The sequence below is a fragment of the Pristiophorus japonicus genome, chromosome 12, assembly GCF_044704955.1.
Source record: "Pristiophorus japonicus isolate sPriJap1 chromosome 12, sPriJap1.hap1, whole genome shotgun sequence".
NCBI classification, from domain to species: domain Eukaryota; kingdom Metazoa; phylum Chordata; class Chondrichthyes; family Pristiophoridae; genus Pristiophorus; species Pristiophorus japonicus.
Window position 1 is genome coordinate 36,140,656 of NC_091988.1, and position 21,856 is coordinate 36,162,511.

General features: G+C 46.1%; 1 protein-coding gene across 1 annotated transcript in view; it reads right to left on the bottom strand.

The window, feature by feature from the left end:
* Window positions 1-21,856, bottom strand: part of cacna1db (calcium channel, voltage-dependent, L type, alpha 1D subunit, b) — a 760,213-nt gene that overhangs the window by 221,493 nt on the left and 516,864 nt on the right. The window contains exon 27 of the mRNA XM_070894765.1: window positions 19,865-20,066. Coding sequence (XP_070750866.1) covers window positions 19,865-20,066 — 202 coding nt within the window. The remainder of the gene's footprint in view (window positions 1-19,864; window positions 20,067-21,856) is intronic.

A 21,856-nucleotide genomic window follows, 5' to 3' on the forward strand; every position in this document is an offset into this window, starting at 1 on the left:
CGAGTGAATCGTCTCTGTACCCCCTCCAAAGCCAGTATATCCTTCCTTAAGTAAGGTGACTAAAACTGCACGCAGTACTCCAGGTGCGGCCTTACCAATACCCTATACAGTTGCAGCAGGACCTCCCTGCTTTTGTACTCCATCCCTCTCGCAATGAAGGCCAACATTCCATTCGCCTTCCTGATTGCCTGCTGCACCTGCAAACTAACTTTTTGGGATTCATGCACAAGGACCCCCAAGTCCCTCTGCATCTCAGCATGTTGTAATTTCTCCCCATTCAAATAATATTCCCTTTTACTGTTTTTTTTCCCCAAGGTGGATGATCTCACACTTTCCGACATTATATTCCATCTGCCAAACCTTAGCCCATTCGCTTAACCTATCCAAATCTCTTTGCAGCCTCTCTGTGTCCTCTACACAACCCGCTTTCCCACTAATCTTAGTGTCATCTGCAAATTTTGTTACACTACACTCGGTCCCCTCTTCCAGGTCACCTATGTATATTGTAAACAGTTGTGGTCCCAGCACCGATCCCTGTGGCACACCACTCACCACCGATTTCCAACCCGAAAAGGACCCATTTATTCCTACTCTCTGCTTTCTGTTCGCTAGCCAATTCTCTATCCATGCTAATACATTTTCTCTGACTCCGCGTACCTCTATCTTCTGCAGTAATCTTTTGTGTGGCACCTTATCGAATGCCTTTTGGAAATCTAAATACACCACATCCATCGGTACACCTCTATCCACCATGCTCGTTATATCCTCAAAGAATTCCAGTAAATTAGTTAAACATGATTTCCCCTTCATGAATCCATGCTGCGTCTGCTTGATTACACTATTCCTCTCTAGATTTCCCGCTATTTCTTCCTTAATGATAGTTTCAAGCATTTTCCCCACTACAGATGTTAAACTGACCGGCCTATAGTTACCTGCCTTTTGTCTGCCCCCTTTTTTAAACAGAGGCGTTACATTAGCTGCTTTCCAATCCGCTGGTACCTCCCCAGAGTCCAGAGAATTTTGGTAGATTATAACGAATGCATCTGCTATAACTTCCGCCATCTCTTTTATTACCCTGGGATGCTTGTCTACCTTGAGTCCCATTAGCCTGTCCAGCACTACCCCACTAGTGATAGTGATTGTCTCAACGTCCTCCCTTCCCACATTCCCGTGACCAGCAATTTCTGGCATGGTTTCTGTGTCTTCCACTGTGAAGACCGAAGCAAAATAATTGTTTAAGGTCTGAGCCATTTCCACATTTCCCATTATTAAATCCCCCTTCTCATCTTCTAAGGGATCAACATTTACCTTAGTCACTTTTTTCCGTTTTATATATCTGTAAAAGCTTTTACTATCTGTTTTTATGTTTTGCGCAAGTTTACCTTCGAAATCTATCTTTCCATTCTTTATTGCTTTTTTAGTCATTCTTTGCTGTCGTTTAAAATTTTCCCAATCCTCTAGTTTCCCACTAACCTTGGCCACCTTATATGCATTAGTCTTTCATTTGATACTCTCCTTTATTTCCTTGGTTATCCACGGCTGGTTATCCCTTCTCTTACCGCCCTTCTTTTTCACTGGAATATATTTTTGTTGCGCACTATGAAAGTGCTCCTTAAAAGTCCTCACTGTTCCTCAATTGTGCCACCGTTTAGTCTGCGTTTCCAGTCTACTTTAGCCAACTCTGCCCTCATCCCACTGTAGTCCCCTTTGTTTAAGCATAGTACACTCGTTTGAGACACAACTTCCTCACCCTCAATCTGTATTACAAATTCAACCATACTGTGATCACTCATTCCGAGAGGATCTTTTACGAGGAGATCGTTTATTTTTCCTGTCTCATTACACAGGACCAGATCTAAGATAGCTTGCTCCCTTGTAGGTTCTGTAACATACTGTTCTAAGAAACAATCCCGTATGCATTCTATGAATTCCTCCTCCAGGCTACCCCGTGCGATTTGAGTTGACCAATCGATATGTCGGTTAAAATCCCCCATGATTACTGCCGTTCCTTTTTCACATGCCTCCATTATTTCCTTGATTATTGCCCGCCCCACCGTGAAGTTATTATTTGGGGGCCTATAAACTACGCTCACCAGTGACTTTTTCCCCTTACTATCTCTAATCTCCACCCACAATGATTCAATGGGTCAGCGAACATGATCGGTAGCGGGTCGGGTAGGAAAGTTTTTTTCCCCCAGCGGGTCAGGACCCCGCTAGATTTCTATGAACCCACCGCCACGCGCCTTTACCAAATGTCGGATCTGTCAGTGCTGAGGGGAGGCAATTAAAATCATTAGTCGCTTGTTTACAGCCACTTAACAATGATTTTTCCCCAGCTTTTTGAATTTTACAGGTTGCCCACCGGATTCCCACTGTGCCTAGACCTTGTCTGTGAAGCTGAAGCATGAGGTCACTGACCATTGAATCAGCTGATGAGTTGACAGCTTCAAATGTCAAGTCAAAGCTCCCAGCAGATTAAGAATGTTCCCTTAACCACTAGCTTCTCTAAACTGCATTTCCACAGTTCAGAATGCTGTAAGTCTTTACACAAGTCTCCATCTACTCTGACCTCATTACCTCTCCCACCATTGAGAGATTGCTTCTGTCATCTCGACTTCACCCGTCATCCATTAGCATGGGCGCCTTTGAAATTACCTCACCTTCGTCCTCAGAATTTCACCACGATCAGCCCCAACAACAGCATCACCAACAATACCATCCTTTTCCACAATCACCAGATGCTGCACAGGACACAGAGCATCAGCACCCGACCACATTGTTGACCGGAGGCCAGGGATGGCTACACCATGGCCAGATTTACTTCACTTGATGCTTGACGACACCCTAGCTGCCACATGATGCGCCAGGTTGGCATCACCGCTCACCAACACCATAAAGGATCCCTACAATGCCCAAGCCATTCCTTTCACACTCATTCCATTGCGGGGGTACAGTTATGTCTCACCATTCACTGCAACTTACTAAGTCACTTCCAAAGGTTCACACAAATCTGTCTAAAAACGCAATGTGTTGAAAATAAAGGCTTCAATGTTTAACAGCATATTAACAGAAACTTACATGGACATTGGATCCCCCCCTCTCTTCCTGAGTGAATTACCTGGCTTGCATTCTCTGCCAAATCGTAACAGCCCGGCATAAACCATAAACCTGCCATGAGGGGTTCATCGCTGTGTAAGATTACTAATCTTCAGAAAAACACAGACCATGAACTAAAAATTGATTGATACAAGTTTTGGAATTAAACTGGACAATTAAGGACATCCTGTGGTCAGGAACCAAAATTGACTTCATGCATAACAACAATGGAGTTGATACATGAGGCCCTGAACTTGATTGACCAGGGTGGGGAAAACAGCCACTGGAGACATCGACTCTGTAATAAGACCAGATAACAACAAAGGACACCCACGAAGTGCAAATTTTGGGCTAACAGCATTCAGCATAAGGAAATTGAATTTCATCCCAGCGGGAAACTTATTCAATACCTGGATATAAATATATGGACACAGACACACAAGCAGGAGAAGCAACAGCAAACAGAGAAAACAGGAAGAAACAGCAGAAGCAGGAGGAAGAAACAAAAGGACACAAAAGGAACAGGCACTGCAGAGAACGGACAGAAGAATAGCTACAGCCAGAGCTGGTGATTGTCTGTCTAAAGTCACATTTCTCTCAGAAGTCTAGTCTTGTTGTTTTTAGTTGGTTTTTGTTGCGTAATAAAACTGACACTGGGTTAAGCTTGAAATTTTGCACCACATGTTGTTCTTTCCCACGATAAGTTCCAAGGTCTAAGAATCAGAGTTGAGTGAACAAAACAAACACCCTACAGCTGGGAACTAAAATCACAGTATTCCATGTTTCACCACAAACAACCACATTATTAACTTTCGGTAATTATTGAAATATTTCAAAGATGGCCACTCCCAGATGAGTGTGTTACACATTCCCCATTGGATATGATCAATACTAATTGTAGTAAGAAACTCTAGACTCACATCAGGCACACAAATAGATTCTGGTTACATAAAGAAGAAATGATGACAGAGCTTCACTTAAATTATTTTTTTGTGGACATTCCCTGTTTGCAGACTGGAGTGTATATCCCCGGGCCACAAAGTCAAAGATAACAGCAATGATACTGACTAGCTGGTGCAATACTTCACTTGACTGGAGTTAATTTTGGTCTGTATACTGTTTTAGTACCAACAGTAAACTTGGATATTTTGCTTACAATACCAGTAACCCAATGTCCCTGCCTTTGATCTAAATTAAAAATAGAAGGATCCTGAAACTGATTTCTGAGATACGCCACTTATACCCAGTTTCTTGTTTTTAAATCAAATATCAATCTCGCATCACATTTTAACCCCTCAGCTGTGACTCATTAGTTTAGCCATTAATCATCAATATTAAACCTAGTCAAAAGCGTTCTGAAATCCAAGTATAATATTGAATACATTTCCGATGTCAACTATGTCTGTAATATCATCAAAAGAATATTCTCAGTTTAGTTAAATGTGACCTCCTTGTGCAGAGGCTGTTGGCGCTACCTCTAACATGGGGCACCAGTTTTACGCGGAGCCAGGTAGATGCTTGGAAGTCTGAGCCATAACCTTCGATTAAGGATTATTTCCTTACTACAAACAACTATGAGCTAGAACCTCCACTTTTGTGATTATCGCCTAAAAATGGGCGATATTTCTGGCGTGGGTGGTAAAAAAGGGTTTTCAGATCGCCAGTTTCTCGCTTGTTCTCAAACTACCTAGTCTCCGCTTTTGAAAATGGGCGTTACTGCTAGCGATATAAAATGGGTGGTAGCGTAACATTTTTTTGACCCTCTGTCGTAGAGTGTGACCATCCTTAGCAATGGCATGGCAATGCTCGATTCGCGCGATTCTAGAGGTCAAACCACATACCTGACTGAATTTGGCCTATAATGGAGGGAGAGGAGGAGGCATCACAGCACGCTGTGGAGACTGACGCTGGAGAGAGCGTTGAGATGGGAGAGGAGCACATTGGAGGCCGCAAAAGAGCCAGGAGGTTCTCGGACAAGGCAAATGCCTCCCTCTTGAAGGAGGTCGAGTTACGCTGGGGTGATTTGACACAGGGAGGGCGTGGAAAGCCCACCCCAAAGGACTACCAGAGGATATGGACTGAGATAGAGAGGTGGTCTTATCGGCGCCCAACGAGGTGCGTGACGGCAACCAATGCCACAAACGATGGAACAATCTTGTGGGATCCGTAAGAGTAAGTATTACATTGATTTACATGCACATATATTTATATAGAAACATAGCAAATAGGTGCAGGAACAGGCCATTCGGCGCTTCGAGCCTGTACCATCATTCAATATGATCATGGCTGATCATGCAACTTCAGTACCCCACTCCTGCCTTCTCTCCACACACCCTGATCCCTTTAGCCGTAAGGGCCACATCTAACTCCCTTTGATCCAATGAGATCATTGCGTGATATCATTGCTAGGTACTGTCACAGACACTGATACAACACATAACCAACAGATGTCATTATGATTATTATGATTATTATCATTCTTTACCTAAAGACGTACACCGTGACCGCAGGCTTTGAGTAAAACATTCCTGGTAAAAGTGTTAGACCCAGATCTAACGAACTGGACTCAACAACTTTCTGTGGTAGAGAATTCCATAGGTTCACAATTCTCTGGGTGAAAAAGTTTCTCCTCATCTCGGTCCTATATGGCTTACCCCTTATCCTTAGACTGTGACCCCTGGTTCTGGACTTCCCCAACAGCGGGAACATTCTTCCTGCAACTAACCTGACCAATCCCGTCAAATTTTTCCCTTTCATAAATGCATGCTAACTTGGAACGATCCTGTCACTGCTTTCCAAATGCGCTGCTACTACATCTTTAATAATTGATTCCAGCATTTTCCCCACGACCAATGTCAGGCTAACCAGTCTATAATTCCCTGTTTTCTCTCTCCCTCCTTTTTAAAAAAAAAAGGACTGTTACATTTGATTTGTAACAGTCTTGAGTGACCATCAGCAAATGTGAGGTCTTGCACTTTTACCAGGAATGTTTTACTCAAAACCTGCGGTCACGGTGTACGTCTTTAGGTAAAGAATGATAATAATCATAATAATCATGATGACATCTGTTAGTTATGTGTTGTATCAGTGTCTGTGACAGTACCTAGCAATGATATCACACAATGATCTCATGCCATGTTGTCCTGTCACCTTTTACAGAAGAAGCTATCAATGATGAGGTCCGTGCAGAGGCGAACAGGTGGGGGGCCACCAGTCCCCAGCGACATCACAGAGATGGAGGAGCGGGTGCTCGCACTCGTGGGGAAGCACCCCCGGACAGCCACGGACGCATCTGCAGACCCTGAAGTGATGCCACGTGATTAAAGCTTACACCATTGCGTCATTTAAAGTCTATAGATGCAATGCTCATTTGTGTTTTGCAGCTCAGCCAGCAGCGCGGCCCCAGGCAAGACCACAGAGGCCAGAAGGTGGGGGCGCAGGGCCCGACTCTCCGGACGATCCTACATCTGGTGCTGAGGAGCTCCGATTCTCGCCCGTCAATCCACTGGGTCTGTTCTCCACGGATGAGAGCGCGGACATCGAAGAACCTGCATCGCCACGCTCCAGGAGCCATTCCACCCCAAGACTATCTAGTGGTCGTCCGGTCATTCCCGCCTCCACTCTGGAACTACCGGCCCCGAGCACTTCTCCACAGGGCACCCCATTTGTCCCCAGGACGGCGCTGACCCCGCAGAGGCCTCGTGGACGTGGCAGGTCTGTTCCACGAGCAGCACATGATAGCGGCGAGATGGTACAGTTGTCCAGGAGAACTGTAGACATTGGTGACCAGTTCATCGAAGCATTGGGGGACATATCCCGACAGCTGGCCACCATAACCGAGTACATTCCGCGCATGGCGGTGTCCCTGGACACGATAGCCAGGAACACTGCTGCCATAGGTCTCCCAGTGGTCCCCGAATGCGGCACTCCACCCCTAGGTACCGCACCACCACTGCGAACGACAATTGAGAGCAAGGACCAAGATCCTGCTTCTGCATCAGAGAATGTTGCCCCCTCGACACCCTCCGCTCCCGTACCCGTGCAACGACCGCATCTGCCTTCATCCCCCCCAATGAGGCACCGCCTGAGGAGCTCCTTGGCCAGGCGCCGTGGTGTGAGGAGGGGGAAGAGGTAGAGGTCGGGAGAAGGAGGAGAGGGGGGAAAGAAAGTGAGGTGCATCTGCACAAGTGATGCTGTGTTATAGCTCCATCTGGGTGTATGCAATTTGTTGCAATGATGGGGGCTGAGGACCACACTCCTGCTTTGCCTTTGTAGTCTGTGTTGCTGGACATGTTGAACGTGTGATTTATGCCAATGGTGGAAAAACTGGGATGTGGACAGGGGTTGGGTGTTATTGGCTGTGATACTTATGATTTCAGACCAATGTTGGTATAAAATTTTTGTTATTGAACATAACCTTGTAACGCATTGTCTCAGATAGCTGGACCGTTACACACTGGTGATTCCTTACCATGAAAAGGTTAAATACAACTTAACATCAATCAACGTAAATTTTAACTGGCACTAAGGTGATGTGCACCATTGATGTCTGAGCTGCACACATACAGCAGTGTGTCAGCATTGTCAGTCACATCAGCGCTCTTTAAGGCAAATCTTTCAGATATCAGCTCCCCACATAAGAGTGAGATTTAACAAATGCCAGCCACACCGTTGCCGTTTGTTCCAGTTAGGTGCACTTTTTGTGGGCGGTTTTTTAAGCGAGCGATATTGTGAGCGATATGTGTGCGAGGTGGTGAAATTGACAATGGGCGATCTCCATGGCCGCTAGTTTGGGTAAGTATGCTCTTTACACAAAAACAGTGGGCGGGCATTAATATTGAATCTCGGGCAGAGAAACCCAAGGCAAAAATCAAAAAGGGCCACATTACAGCCAGAGTCTAAAGGGACAAAGTGTGTTAAAAAGACAAGCCTGAAGGCTTTGTGCCTCAATGCGAGGAGTATTCGTAATAAGTGGACGAATTAACTGCGCAGGCAGCTATTAACGAATATGATATAATTGGGATTACAGAGACATGGCTCCAGGGTGACCTAGGCTGGGTACACAACATCCAAGGGTATTCAACATTCAGGAAGGATAGACAGAAAGGAAAAGGAGGTGGGGTAGCGTTGTTGGTTAAAGAAGAAATTAGCGCATTAGTAAGGAAGGACATTAGCTTGGAATCTGTATGGGTAGAGCTGCGGAATACCAAAGGGCAAAAGACACTAGTGGGAGTTCAGTACAGACCACCAAACAGTAGTAGTGAGGTTGGGGACAGCATCAAACAAGAAATGAGGGATGTGTGCAATATAGGTACAGCAGTTACCATGGGCGACTTTAATCTGCATATAGATTGGGCTAACCAAACTGGTAGCAGTATGGTGGAGGAGGATTTCCTGCAGTGTATTAGGGATGATTTTCTCGACCAATATGTCGAGGAAACAACTAAAGGGCTGGCCATCCTAGACTAGGTGATGTGCAACGAGGAAGGACTAATTAGCAATCTTGTTGTGCGAGGCCCCTTAGGGAAGAGTGACCATAATATGGTAGAATTCTTTATTAAGATGGAGAGTGATACAGTTAATTGAGAGACTAGGAAAATGTTGGAATCAATTATTAAAGATGAAATAGCAGCGCACTTGGAAAGCAGTGACAGGATCGGTTCAAGTCAGCATTGATTTATGAAAAGGAAATCATGCTTGACAAATCTTCTAGAATTTTTTGAGGATGTAACTCATCATCATCATCATAGGCAGTCCCTCGAAACGAGGATGACTTGCTTCCACGTCAAAAAGGGATGAGTTCACAGGTGTTTCAATGTTATTGCAGGTCCCGAACTACATCTTGAAGGGTGGAAGATGCCTGTGCGTGGATTTTCTTTTAAATGTGTGGTGGCTGGGGTGCAACAGCCACCACACAGGCTTGACAGAGCTAGGTCTTGGTCCAGTGGCAAGGATTAACCAAGACGACTGGAGACCTGCTCTGCTGCACAGACCAAGTGTGCACACATATCACAGTGTGGACTGTCCCGTGCTGCCCCTGGCCCCTCGCCTCTTCTGGGCCCGAACTCTTGCCTCTCCTGGACCCCGATCACATCCCTCTACGAACTCTTGCCGCTCCTTCGCCCCGACCTCGCCACTCATGCTGTACCTGCCCACACTGCAGTCAGCCGTTGCTCTTTGCATCGACGAGTTCTTACTGCTTTTTTTTTTCCAAAGGGAACTATTTTTGGAGCAAGGGAAGAAGATTTCCGGGCCAAAAGGACTGCTCCCCACTAGCTGTCCCCAACCTCACTACTACTGTTTGGTGGTCTGTACTGAACTCCCACTAGTGTCTTATGTATATGTGTGTGTGTGTATATATATGTGTGTGTGTGTGTGTGTATGTGTGTGTGTGTGTGTGTGTGTGTATATGTGTGTGTATATATGTGTGTGTGTGTGTATATGTGTGTGTGTATATATATATATGGTATATATATGTGTGTGTGTGTATATATATATATATATATATGTGTGTGTGTGTGTGTGTGTGTGTGTGTGTGTGTGTGTGTGTCTCGAGCCGAAAGAACTGCACCCCACCCTCCCGTTCTCACTGCCAGTTGAAGTTCGGGAGCGGGAGAGCCATTCGGCCTGGGATTGCAGCGGGTCCAGCCCAAGGCAGCGGGTAGCGGTGGCTGCGGGTCCAGCTGCGGGGAGAGGTCCTTTGTGGCCCTTTAGGCAGCGGTGGGGGAGAGGATGTAATTAGTAGAGTGGACAAGGGAGAACCAGTGGATGTGGTGTATTTGGACTTGCAAAAGGCTTTTGACAACATAGAAACATAGAAAATAGGTGTAGGAGTAGGCCATTCGGCCCTTCGAGCCTGCACCACCATTCAATAAGATCATGGCTGATCATTCCCTCAATACCCCATTCCTGCTTTCTCTGCATACCCCTTGATCCCTTTAGCCGTAAGGGTCATATCTAACTCCCTCTTGAATACATCTTATGAACTGGCATCACCAACTCTCTGCGGCAGGGAATTCCACAGGTTAACAACTCTCTGAGTGAAGAAGTTTCTCCTCATCTCAGTCCTAAATGGCCTACCCCTTATTCTGTGTCTCCTGGTTCTGGACTTGCCCAACATCGGGAACATTCTACCCGCATCTAACCTGTCCCGTCCCGTCAGAATCTTATATGTTTCTATGAGATCCCCTCTCATCCTTCTAAACTCCAATGCATAAAGGCCCAGTTGATCCAGTCTCTCCTCATATGTCAGTCCTGCCATCCCGGGAATCAGTCTGGTGAACCTTCGCTGCACTCCCTCAATAGCAAGAATGTCCTTCCTCAGATTAGGAGACCAAAACTGAACACAATATTCCAGGTGAGGCCTCACCAAGGCCCTGTACAACTGCAGTAAGACCTCCCTGCTGCTATACTCAAATCCCCTCGCTATGAATGCCAACATACCATTTGCCTTCTTCACCGCCTGTGTAAAGTCCTGACCCTGCAGTACAGACTTACGCGAGGCACATGCTGAAGTCAAGGTCACTCTGGACCTGCACGTTTATTTCACAGCTCTCGAGTGCCACACTTGCCTGAGACCTGCCTTTATATACCTGTGTGGAACAGGTATGCAGTGTCTCCTGCAAGTGCACCCCTGGTGGTAAAGTATGCTTGTGGTTACAGGTCATATCTAGTTACAGTCATGTATAGCATGGTAAGATACAGTTATATACAGTAGTGTGAGATACATGACATCACCCTCCCCCAAGGTCTTATTGTCTTTATAGATTCAGTCTCTCAGGTGGTCTACGCTCTCGCGTGGAGTGTCTTAGTTATGGTTCAGTTGTTTGCCTTGGTGCCTGTTCTTCCTTCGGTGTGATTGCTGGTATCTCGCCTGGGCTGTCTGTTGAGACTGCCCTTTCCTCAGGTTGTTCCCTCTGTCTGTCCACCAGGTGTGGTGTGAGTTCCACATTGTAGTCTGCCTCTGGTTCTGCAGTGTTGTTGGTGAATCTACTTTTTACTTGGTCTACATGCCTCCGGCAGGTTTGGCCATTGTCCATTTGTACAACCAGTAGCCTGTTTCCTTCCTTGCCTGTTACTGTCCCTGAAAGTCATTTGGGACCCCTGCCATAGTTTAGCACAAACACTTTGTCTCCTATCTCATTCCACATCCCCCTCGAATTTCGGTCATGGTACTCAGTTAGCTTCCGGCGCTTTGCCTCAACAATTTCATGCATGTCTGGGAGGATTAACGAGAGCCTAGTCTTTAAGGTCTGTTTCATCAATAGTTGCGCGGGGGGAACCCCAGTCAATGAATGCGGACGAGATCTGTATGCCAGCAGCAGTCGTGACAGGCGGCTCTGCAGCGTGGGACCTTGGATTTTTAGCATGCCTTGTTTAACGATTTACACTGCTCGCTCCGCCTGGCCATTGGAGGCCGGCTTGAACGGTGCCGTCTTAATGTGATTTATGCCGTGGTCAACTATAAAATCTTGAAATTCTGCGCTGGTGAAGCACGGACCATTATCACTGACCAATATGTCAGGAATTCCATGCATTGCGAACATGGTTCTAAGGCTCTCCACACTGGTGGAGGTGGTACTCGAGTTTAAAATGGTGCACTCGATCCACTTTGAAAATGCATCGACGAATACGAGGAACATTTTGCCCATGAATGGGCCCGCATAGTCTACATGCACCCGCGACCACGGTTTGGTGGGCCAGGGCCAGGGGCTTAGGGGGGCCTCCCTGGGGACATTACTGAGTTGGGCACAAATGGTGCACCGTCGGACGCAGAGCTCCAAGTCCGCGTCAATGCCAGGCCACCAGACGTGGGATCTGGCTATGGCCTTCATAAGGACGATCCACGGGTGCACGTGGTGGAGCTCCCGGACAAATGCCTCTCTGCCTCGCAAGGGCATAACTACTCGGCTGCCCCACATCAGGCAGTCTGCCTGTAGTGATAGTTCATGCATGAGCCTATGGAAAGGTTTGATCTCCTCAGGGCAGGCATCGCGGGCCATTGCCCAGTCACCAGTTAAAACACATCCTTTGACTAAGGATAACGTGGGGTCGCTGGTCGTCCAGGCTCTGATTTGGCGAGTCGTCATGGGCGAACCTGTGGACTCAAAGGCATTGATTGCTATTACCATCTCACAGTCCTGTTCGTCGGACCCTTCCGTGATCGCCAGGGGTAGCCTGCTAAGCGCGTTGGCACAGTTGTCTGTGCCTTATTGTGTAGTCGGAAGACGCCAGCATGAGTGCCCACCGCTGAATGCGCGCTGAGGAGTTGGCGTTTATTGCCTTGCACTCGGATAGCAGGGACGTGAGGGGTTTGTGGTCGGTTTCTAATGTGAACTTGGCCCCAAAAAAGTATTGGTGCATCTTTTTGACACCATACACGCACGCGAGCGCCTCCTTCTCAACCATACCGTACCCGCGCTCCGCCCACGAAAGTGACCTGGAGGCATAAACAACGGGTTGTAATTTACCCGCATCACTGACATGCTGTAAAACGCACCCGAGCCCGTACGCTGACGCATCACATGTAAGAACTAGCTTTTTACCTGGATCAAAAAAAAACAAAACACTGTTGGAACATAGAAGGTTGCATGCCTTATTGAAGGCGCGTTCTTGGGTGTCCCCACAAAACCAATCGCACCCCTTTCTGAGTAGCACGTGGAGAGGCTCCAGCAGCGTGCTCAAGTTCTGCATAAAGTTCACAAAGTAATTGAGTAGCCCGAGAAAGGCGCGCAGTTCCGAGGTATTCCGGGGCCTAGGTGCCAGACAAATTGCTTTGGATTTGAATTTTGTTGGGCGGAATCCATCAGCGGCAATCCTTCTGCCCAAAAATTCAACCTCGGGCGCAAGAAACAGACACTTGGATTTCTGAACTCTTAGGCCTACCCAATCCAATCGACTTAGTACTTCCTCCAAATTGTGGAGATGGGAGTCGGTGTCCCTGCCCGTGATGAGTATGTCATCTTGAAACACAACCGTCCCCAGGATGGACTTGAGCAGACTCTCCATGTTGCGCTGGAATATAGCAGCTGCCGACCTGATGCCGAATGGGCATCGATTGTACATAAAAAGGCCTCGATGTGTGTTGATGGTGGTGAGTAGCTTGGACTCTTCGGTCAGTTCTAACGTCATATAAGCAGATGTGAGATCGAGTTTCGAGAAAAGTTTTCCTCCAGTCAATGTGGCAAATAGTTCCTCCGCTCTGGGCAGCGGATATTGGTCCTGTAGGGAGACTCTGTTTATGGTAGACTTGTAATCCCCACAGATTCATACGGATCCATCAGGCTTCATGACAGGGACGATGGGACTTTCCCAGTCGCTAAATTCCACGGGTGAGATAATGCCTTCCTGCAGAAGCCAGTCCAGTTCGTGTTCAATCTTTTCCCTCATCACATAAGGCACAGCTCTAGCCTTGTGATGAACCAGTCTGGCATCCTGTGTGATGTAGATTTTAAGTTTAGCCCCTTTGAAGGTGAACACACCTGGCTGAAAGAGATGTTCAAAACGACTTAGAACTGTTGAGCAGGAGATCCGTTCCTCTGACAACATGGCATGAACATCATCCCATTTCCAATTTAGTTTTGCCAGCCAGCTTCTCCCCAACAGTGCTGGGAGATCTCCGGGGACAACCCACAGGGGAAGTCGGTCCACCGTCCCTTTGTGTGTGACTGAGAGCATGGCGCTGCCAAGGACTAGGACGATTTCTTTGGTATAGGTCCTTAGTTTGGTGTCGATCCTTGTGAGTTTTGGTCTGTTGCTTTTGTGTGGTCACAGCTGTTCAAATTGTTGGACGCGCATGAGAGATTGACTAGCTCCCGTGTCCAGTTCCATGTTGACGGGTATCCCGTTGAGTAGGACCCTCATCATTATTGGAGGCATCTTGTTGTAAGAACAGTGGACATTGATCGTGTTGACCCGCTGTACCCCGGCGTCCCGGGCACTGTCCCCACCGTCTTCTGGTCCGCTTTCTGACCCTTCTGATTCGTATACCAGCAGAGCTGCTGTTTTTCTGCACATGCGAGCCAGATGCCCTGTATAGTTGCAGTTTCTGCAAACAGCATGCTGAAATCGACACCCCCTTGTTGAGTGCCTTCCCCCACATCTCCAGCACAGACTGCTTCCATTGTTTCCGAAGGATGAGCTGCATCTGGCTGATCTCTCTTGAGCTTCTCTCAGTCTGTAGTTGATTGCTCGCATTGTGGGTTGATGAGGTGTGAACGGCCGTTCATGTGGCCCTTGATGGCTTCTGGCGCCACTGCCTGCTGTTGAAGGCCTGCTCTCCTGCCTTTGTTTGTGTGTGGGGGTAGCGGCTCGTTTCACGCTGTGAACCCCTTGTTCCGATGTTTCGTTAGTTGTCGTACCCGCAGTATAGATCAACCTAGTTTCTTCTTCTCCTGCCAAAAATGTCTGTGCCACCAGTGCTGCTGACTTGAGGGTCAAGTTCTTGGTCTATATAAGCTTTTGGAATATGCCTGCGTGGTCTATTCCTTCAATAAAAAAGTCTCTCAGTACTTCTCTCCTTAGTTCATCGGAGAACTCACATAAACTAGCCAGCCTCCGAAGTTCCGCCACAAAGTCGGGTATGCTCTGGCCCACACAGCGTCTGTCGTTGCAGAACCTGTGTCTGGCCATGTGTAGGCTGCTCACTGGCTTCAGGTGGTCTCTCACCAGTGTGCTCAACTCCTCAAATGACTTACTTGCTGGTTTCTCAGGTGCCAGCAGGTCCTTCATTAAGGCGTATGTTTTCGAGCCACAGCTGGTCAAGAGATGGCTCTTCTCTTGTCTGCCTTATTGTTGCCGAACCAGTCTTTGGTTACAAAGCTTTGCTGGAGCCTTTCTGTAAAGTCCTCCCAATTGTCTCCAGCATTGTATTGCTCATCTGAGCTGTTGGTAGCCATTCTTTGGATTCTGTGATCCTGTAACTCATCGCCACTGTAAAGTCCTGACCCTGCAGTACAGACTTACACGAGGCACATGCTGAAGTCAAGGTCACTCTGGACCTGCACCTTTATTTCACAGCTCTCGAGTGCCACACTTGCCTGAGACCTGCCTTTATATACCTGTGTGGAACAGGTATGCAGTGTCTCCTGCAAGTGCACCCCTGGTGGTAAAGTATGCTTGTGGTTACAGGTCATATCTAGTTACAGTCATGTATAGCATGGTAAGATAAAGTTATCTACAGTCGTGTGAGATACATGGCAGCCTGCTGTACCTGTATGCTCACTTTCAGTGATTAATGAATCATGACTCCCGGGTCTCGTTGCACTTCCCCTTTTCCTAATCTGCCGCCATTCTGATAATATTGTGGGCCTTTGTGTTTTTGCCCCCAAAATGGATAACTTCACATTTATCAACATTCTACTGCATCTGCCATGCATTTTCGCATTCACCTAACCTGTCCAAGTCACCCTGCAACCTCTTAGCGTCCTCATCACAGCTCACACCGCCACCCAGTTTAGTGTCATCTGCAAACTTGGAGATATTACACAGAATTTCTTCATCTAAATCGTTAATGTATATTGTAAAGAGCTGGAATCCCAGCACAGAGCCCTGCAGCACTCCACTAGTCACTGCCTGCCATTCTGAAAAGGATCCGTTTATCCCGCCTCTCTGCTTCCTGTCTGCCAACCAGTTCTCTATCCACGTCAGTATATTACCCCCAATACCACGTGCTTTGACTTTGCACACCAATCTCGTGTGGGACCTTGTCAAAAGCCTTTTGAAAGTCCAAATACACCACATCCACTGGTTCTCCCTTGTCCACTTTACTGGTTACATCCTCAAAAAATTCCAGAAGATTTGTCAAGCATGATTTCCCCTTCATAAATCCATGCTGACTTGGACCGATCCTGTCACTGCTTTCCAAATGCGCTGCTATTTCATCCTTAATAACTGATTCCAACATTTTCCCCACTACTGATGTCAGGCTAACCGGTCGATAATTATCTGCTTTCTCTCTCCCTCCCTTTTTAAAAAGTGGTGTCACATTAGCTACCCTCCAGTCCATAGGAACTGATCCAGAGTCGATAGACTGTTGGAAAATGATCACCAATGCATCCACTATTTCTAGGGCCATCTCATTAAGTACTCTTGGAAGCAGACTATCAGGCCCTGGGGATTTATCAGCCTTCAATCCCATCAATTTTCCGAACACAATTTCCCGCCTAATAAGGATATCCTTCAGTTCCTCCTTCTCACTAGACCCTCGGTCCCCTAGTACTTCAGGGAGGTTATTTGTGTCTTCGTTCGTGAAGACAGAACCAAAGTATTTGTTCAATTAGTCTGCCATTTCGTTGTTCCCCATTATAAATTCACCTGAATCCGACTGCAAGGGACCTACATTTGTCTTCACTCATCTTTTTCTCTTCACATATCTATAGAAGCTTTTGCAGTCAGTTTTTATGTTCCCGGCAAGCTTCTTCTCGTACTCTATTTTCCCCCTCTTAATTAAACCCTTTGTCCTCCTCTACTGAATTCTAAATTTCTCCCAGTCCTCAGGTTTGCTGCTTTTTCTGGCCAATTTATATGCCTCTTCCTTGGATTTAACACTATCCTTAATTTCTCTTGTTAGCCACGATGGAGCCACCTTCCCCGTTTTATTTTTACTCCAGACAGGGATGTACAATTGCTGAAGTTCATCCATGTGGTCTTTAAATGTTTGCCATTGCCTCTCCACTGTCAACCCTTTAAGTATCATTTGCCAGTCTATTCTAGCCAATTCACGCCTCAAACCATCGAAGTTACCTTTCCTTAAGTTCAGGACCCTAGTTTCTGAATTAACTATGTCACTCTCCATCTTAATAAAGAATTCTACCATGTTATGTAATTCTACCGGGTCCCACACAAGAGATTGGTGTGCAATATTGAAGCACATGGTATTGGGGGTAATGTATTGATATGGATAGAGAACTGGTTGGCAGACAGAGAGTCCGGATAAATGGGTCCCTTTTCAGAATGGCAGGCAGTGACTAGTGGGGTGCCACAGGGCTCAGTGCTGGGACCCCAGCTATTAACAATATACATCAATGATTTAGATGAAGGAATTGAATGTAATAGTTCCAAGTTTGCAGATGGCACTAAGCTGGGTGGCGATGTGAACTGTGAGGAGGATGCTAAGAGGCTGCAGGGTAACTTGGACAGGTTAGGTGAGTGGGAAAATGCATGGCAGATGTCGTATAGTGTGGATAAATGTGAGGTTATCCACTTTGGTGACAAAAACATGAAGGCAGAATATTATCAGAATGGCGGCAGATTAGGAAAAGGGGAGGTGCAACGATCCTGGGTATCATGGTACATCAGTCATTGAAGATTGGCATGTAGGTGCAGCAGGCAGTGAAGAAGGCAAATGGCATGTTGGCCTTCATAGCTAGGGGATTGGAGTATTGGAGCAGGGAGGTCTTGCTGCAGCTGTACAGGGCCTTGGTGAGGCCTCACCTGGAATATTGTGTTCAATTTTGGTCTCCTAATCTGAGGAAGAACGTTCTTGGTATTGAGGAAGTGCAGCGAAGGTTCACCAGACTGATTCCCGGGATTGCAGGACTGACATATGAGGAGAGACTGGATCGACTGGGCCTGTATTCACTGGAGTTTAGAAGAATGAGAGGGGATCTCTTGGAAACATATCAAATTCTGACAGGACTGGACAGGTTAGATGCATGAAGAATGTTCCCGATGTTGGGGGAGTCCAGAACCAGAGGTAACAGTCTATGGGTAAGGGGTAAGCCATTTAGGACCGAGATGAGGAGAAACTTCTTCACTTAAAGAGTTGTTAACCTGTGGAATTCTCTTCCGCGGAGAATTGTTGATGCCAGTTCGTTAGATATATTCAAGAGGGAGTTGGATATGGCCCTAACGGCTAAAGGGATCAAGGGGTATGGAGAGAAGGCTGGAAAGGGGTACTGAGGTGAATGATCAGCCATGATCTTATTGAATGGTGGTACAGGCTCGAAGGGCTGAATGGCCTACTCCTGTACCTATTTTCTATGTTTCTATGTTAATTCCGTGCAGAAAGTAACGCTGGGTGATATTATGGTCGTTGATTTCGCCCATTCTGCTGATTCCGCCCCAAAAAAGTGGGCGGGCGGTAATATTTTTACCTGGCGTTAAGCACATGGGGAAAGTAACGCTCGGCGATAAGTTTCCTAAAAATGCCTGTTAGTTTCCATTTTGTGCCAAAATGAGCAATATATGGGCATTATACGTCATTTCAACGGTAAAATGGACATTGTGGGCGTTAAGCATGCAAAAAAAGTGGAGGTTCTAGCCCTATGTCTTTTGGGGAGAGCTAGTGGTAGCATCAGGATTGTCAACCCTGGTGCCTGAGAGTCTCCAGGGATGTAAAATGAACCTCCCAACCACTGCCGCTAGCAACCTGGGAGAAAAGTAGTTTTGCACCTGTGGTTTGCACTGGAGTGCTTTCTTTGCCTGCACATGGGCGACCTCCCAGTTCTCGGAACACGTAAACCACTAGCAAAGACACTCAATTACTGGGACTTAACCTTTATAAGTTCAATATAATCACATTTTCAAACTGTAGGCAAGTGTCACATGATCGGAAGTTACATGATCAAATGTCATGTGATCGATTATAATGTGATCAAATATCATATGATCAACAATCAAGGAATAAGTCCAACCAGAGTTAGCAACTCTAGATTGGACCCTGATTGTGGATGAACACTACGGGACCGAAATTGAGCCCTGCCCCTAACGGGGCGCACCTACTGTTTTTGAAAATTTTTCTTTGCCCCACTCGATGGGGTGGAGATACTGGAGAAATGGCTGGCATTTATTAAATCTCACTCTTGCATGAGGAGCTGATATCCGAACGATTTGCCTGAAAGAGCGCTGATGTGAGTGACAACGCTGACACATTGCTGTGTGTGTGCAGCTCAGACATCAAATGGTGCCCATCACCTTGGTGCCAGTTAAAGTTTACGTTGATTGATGTTAAGTTATATTTAACCCTTTCATGGTAAGAAATACTGGGCAGTGTTCTAGTTGGCTGCGGGGCGGAAGTGCTTTTGTAGCAGATCCGCCGTCCTGACTAGTCATCAGCACCATGCTGATGATGTCATTGCGACGCAGACATGTCATGTCGCGCTGACACATCACAACGTCTCTCCCCTTCAGTTAAAGGGGAGGGCCGCTGTGAACGCTGGCAGCCTGGTCGAACTCGGGGCCATAATTGTCAGCCTGACCTGGCAGTTGGCCGACAAAAAAAAATAACATGGTGTTGCCGGCAGCACCATCTCCCCTTTAAGGGTGGCCGTGCCGCCAAGCCACAGAGAGTGCACCGACAGCAAAAGCTTTCAGTGACACCAACTGGCGGCGGTGCCACTCCCGCGGGGCAATTACGGGAAAGGGGCAATTCTGGGAAGGGGTCCCCACCGGTCGGTAAGGGGTCGGTGCGTGTACACCACGGTGGGAAAACGGGCGGAGCGGTCCCCTATACCGCTCCAAATGTAAAGGAGGGCAATTTTTAAAATGCCGGCCATTCCGCGGGGAGTCGGCGGCCATTCCACATCGACCCGTGGGCCGCCACCTTCAGGTGGCCAGAGGCCTTATAGAAAGGGGCAATTTCGGCCCCTATAAGTTTAGCACTGCTGCAAAGCAGAAATAATTTCACACCAACACTAAACTTGCAGTTGAAAGGCACGCTCATTGTAGACAGTAAGATATGGTTCAATAATTATGAAGCTAGTGTGTTACATCAGTGTGCTGCCCAATTTGACGAATGGTAAAACTGCTACTTTATGCGATTTCTAACCTGATTTTTGTCCAACTCGCAGTTTTTATACTCCAGTTCTCCCTGCTCCTGGAATGTGACGATCACGAAACCTACAAAGATGTTCATCATGAAGAAAGCAATGATAATGATGTAGATGATAAAGAATATAGAAATCTCCACACGATTGTTGTAGATGGGACCAATATTTTCTCCATTTGAGTCTATGGCTTTGTATAACAACCTGCAAAAGAGTGAAAAATAATGACGTCAATCTCTTTAACCTGAAGAGAGCTTGTAATTATCAGTGTAATTATCTTTGCCATACTCATGTTCAAATTTATGCTATTTTTTATTATCTACTTATTAAAGCAGATACCAACATATATTGTTCAGAATATAGTATTAGCTGTCAGATAAAATGATACCAATTTGCTATAGTATAGTTTATTTTAGAATATTAGTAAAAGCCAACAGGTTATTGATAAACTGCTTAATGTTTGCCAAGACAAAAACAACTAAATGCATTACTGATGAATAAAACACAAAAATAACGTGATCATTGAGTACAATACAAAGTTGATGTGACAGAATATTACTACTAAATGACAACTTTAAATGTACAAGGGGGACAACTTTGGTGGCCATGGTGCATGATCATGTAAATAAGTTTCTTTTCAAATGCCTTTACAATGTCACTACACATACCAATCAAAGCAGTTCTTTTCCAAAGAGTTTAAATTTATATCTGCATAGTGCACCTTTTTGAGTCATTAAGTACATTCTATTTCACATGATTAAACAATTGTACATCCCTGTCTGGCATAAAAATAAAACGGGGAAGGTGGCTCAACCGTGGCTAACAAGGGAAGTTAGGGATAGTGTTAAATCCAAGGAAGAGGCATATAAATTGGCCAGAAAAAGCAGTAAACCTGAGTACTGGGAGAAGTTTAGAATTCAGCAGAGGAGGACAAAGGGTTTAATTAGGAGGGGGAAAATCGAGTACGAGAGTAAGCTTGCAGGGAACATAAAAACTGACTGCAAAAGCTTCTATATGTGAAGAGAAAACGATTAGTGAAGACAAATTGCAGTCAGAATCAGGTGAATTTATAATGGGGAACAAAGAAATGGCAGACCAATTGAACAAATACTTTGGTTCTGTCTTCACTAAGGAAGACACAAATAACCTCCCGGAAATACTAAGGGACCGAGGAGGAACTGAAGGAAATCCTTATTAGTCAGGAAATTGCGTTAGGGAAATTGATGTGATTGAAGGTTGATAAATCCCCAGGGCCTGATAGTCTGCATCCCAGAGTACTTAAGGAAGTGGCCCTAGAAATAGTGGATGCATTGGTGGTCATTTTCCAACATTCTATAGACTCTGGATCAGTTCCTATGGATTGGAGGGCATCTAATGTAACACCACTTTTTTAAAAAAGGAGAGAGAGAAAACAGGGAATTATAGACCGGTTAGCCGGACATCGTTTGTGGGGAAACTGTTAGAATCAATTATTAAAGATGTAATAGCAGCGCATTTGGAAAGCAGTGACAGGATCGGTCCAAGTCAGCATGAATTTATGAAAGGGAAATCATGCTTGACAAATCATGCTAGAATTTTTTGAGGATGTAACTAGTAGAGTGGACAAGGGAGAACCAGTGGATGTGGTGTATTTGGACTTTCAAAAGGCTTTTGACAAGGTCCCACACAAGAGATTAGTGTGCAAAATTGAATCACTTGGTATTGGGGGTAATGTATTAACGTGGATAGAGAACTGGTTGGCAGACAGGAAGCAAAGTGTAGGGATAAATGGGTCCTTTTCCAAATGGCAGGCAGTGACTAGTGGGGTACCGCAAGATCAGTGCTGGGACCCCAGCTATTCACAACATACATTAATGATTTTGACGAAGGAAATGAATGTAATATCTCCAAGTTTAACACTAAGCTGGGTGGCAATGTGAGCTGTGAGGAGGATGCTAAGAGGCTGCTGGGTGACTTGGGACAGGTTAGATGAGTGGGCAAATGCATGGCAGATG